This window comes from Gekko japonicus, unplaced genomic scaffold (assembly GCF_001447785.1).
Source record: "Gekko japonicus isolate JY-2015 unplaced genomic scaffold, Gekko_japonicus_V1.1 scaffold1884, whole genome shotgun sequence".
In the NCBI taxonomy this organism is placed as follows: domain Eukaryota; kingdom Metazoa; phylum Chordata; class Lepidosauria; order Squamata; family Gekkonidae; genus Gekko; species Gekko japonicus.
In genome coordinates this window covers 45559-48127 of record NW_015176030.1, presented here as the reverse complement: position 1 = coordinate 48127, position 2569 = coordinate 45559, and the positions used below count along the sequence as shown (strand labels likewise).

General features: G+C 49.5%; 1 protein-coding gene across 1 annotated transcript in view; it reads right to left on the bottom strand.

The window, feature by feature from the left end:
• MAP3K1 (mitogen-activated protein kinase kinase kinase 1, E3 ubiquitin protein ligase) overlaps positions 1-185 on the bottom strand; it is a 67911-nt gene extending 67726 nt beyond the window's left edge. The window contains exon 1 of the mRNA XM_015426616.1: positions 45-185. Coding sequence (XP_015282102.1) covers positions 45-185 — 141 coding nt within the window. The remainder of the gene's footprint in view (positions 1-44) is intronic.
• Between the last annotated feature and the right edge of the window lie 2384 nt (positions 186-2569).

The following is a 2569-nucleotide window of genomic DNA, read 5'->3' as shown; positions in this document are numbered from 1 at the left end:
CCGCCGCCGCCGCTCCGTCTGCTCCCGGTCCCGCCGTTCCTCACGAGCTTCGGGCTCCGGGCATCTGCGGCGGACGCCAGGGAAAAGGCGGCGGCAGCGGCGGCTTCGTTCCCCGAAGATAATCCCGCCGAAGAGGAGATGCGATTCGCGGCGGCCGCCGCCGATCCTTCTGCCGCCGCCGCCATTTTCTCTGGCGGGTCACATCACATCCCACACTTGCAGCCGCTCAGTCAGCCGCATACCGGGCTCTGAGGAGAGACACAGAATTCCCCAGGCGGCCGCAAACGACGCGGGTTACGCAAGCTGCGTAGCGTGAAGGGGGTTGGGCCGCTGGGCGGGCCCAGGTTGAGGGAGGGAAGCACGAAGAGGGAGGGGGAGGAGGCGGGGGCGATAGGTAACCCGACGGGCTGAGAGGCGCGCTGCGTGCTGCGCCTGGGGCTCCCTCAGCGCCTCCCCTGGCCAGGCAGGTACTATGATGGTGGCCTTCGCGTCTGAAACATGCGTCGCTTCTTGCTCCGTTCTCACAGCCGAGGCCGGCTCTGTCAGGATCAAACTAATCGGGAGCGGGAGGGCAGTTCCCTTCCTGGTGGAAGTCACCGTCCCGGCTTGAAATCTCGTAGAGCTGTTGGGTAAATGTAAAAAAAGTCGATCGCTATGTAAGCACAGACGCGTGACGCAATATCCCCGATCCTCCACGTTTCCCATTTGGGGGGGGGGGGGATGCTGTTGGAACAAATTACAAAGATGACCTGACTCCAATGGTTAACGAAAGAAAGAAATTTTACTTGCAAAAATAGAAGCATATCTTACGTGACATGTTCATGTAGGTACATCTGACTTATTGTGAACAATTCGAAAAGTTAACTTGCTACAGCTCTAAGCTGTAAGAAGAGAGGTTGTATATATAGCCTGTGGCCCTCAGCGCATTTTAGAAAAAACACAGTGTGGTGTAATGGTTAGAGCATAGGACTAGAATTTGGGAGACCCTCAAATCCCCACTCTTCCACAGAAGCTCACTGGGTGACCTTGGGCCAGTCACAAACTCTCAGCCTAACGTACCTCACAGGGTTGTTGTGAATGGATCCCACTGGGAAGAGAGGCAGACTATAAATGAAGTCAATAAGCTTTTGTTGTTCTTTAAAATTAGACCTGAGGCCCTGATCTGGTGCACAATGCAGCAGCCATAGAAGCTCTTCTCCCTCCAGCCCCCCTGGCTGCCTTTTCAGGTGCAGAAAGTTTTGGCACTTGAAAGGCGGGGGAGGGGGACAAGAGCTCCGGATTGGGGCCTCGTCAGCGTGGCAATTCTTAAGGAACTACAAATGCTTCTAAAATGGCACCAGTGGCGACAGGATGGGGTAGTTTGGCCCATAGATTCTGCCATCTAACGCTGTCGTTCGTCCAGAACTGATTTATGTAGCCTGTAAGGTAAAAGTTCCCTTGCTCGAAAGTCAGTCGAATCCGACTCTAGGGTTGCGGTGCTCATCTCCGTTTCAAAGCCGAAGACCCACCGCTGTCCGAAGACATTTCCGTGGTCATGTGGCTGGCATGACTAAACACCAAGGCGCACGGAACGCTGTTACCTTCCCACTGAAGTGGTACCTATTTATCTACTTGCAATTTCTTGCTTTCGAACTGCTAGGTTGGCAGGAGCTGGAACTAGAGATGGGAGTTCACTCCGTCATGTGGCACACTCAGGTCTCGAACTGCTGAACTATCGACCTTCCACAGCCTGCAGTTCAGCGTCTTAACCACTTGAGCCACCGCAGCAGTTATATTAAACCAGGCCCCAGCAAAATGTGTCTGTTCCCTCAAATGCTTGGGCCCTGATAACACCACTGATAAAATATTTTGTCTCTGGCAACTCAATACAAAATATTTTGAAATATTGTCCGTTTCCATGTTCACTAAGTCATCAGTTCATACAGTCATCAAATACAAAGATATTTGCAGCCGGGTCTTATGCAGAATTAGATTGGTTCAGTGGAACTGGATTCAGTTGCACAGAACTGAACCCTACTCATTTGTAGCTACTTCCAATCTACCTGTATGTATGGATCAGGCAGATAGGCAGAGTAAACTGGGTCTAGGACAGGAGATTCAGAACAGGTTGATCCATTGAAAAAAACACATAAAAAAACATTTTCATGCAGCTTAGAAATTCATTTAAAAAAAACGCATTAAAAAAACATTTTCATGCAGCTTAGAAACCTAGGATTGGCAGTTTCAGAAGCTACTTTGTGTAATCTTGTTCCTCAAACAACTCTTGATTAGGACTAACAAAATATCACGAATAGTAAGCAAGCTTTCAAGTGCCCCAGCATCCTTCATTAGGCTGGATGAATTATTCTGGGAATTTGGTATTCTTTTTATTCGGTTGTCTGGGAATATACACTTCTCTTATGTTAGGGATCTTTTAAGGATCTACAATATTTGCCCAGTCCTGGAATTTCCCCTTATTCTGTGCACACTTAATCCAGCACCCATTCCTGGCGTTTTGCCATATAGAAGATTAGTGGATATATACACTCTTACTTTTATGGCTAAAAGGGGCTTGTGCCCGCATGCAAAT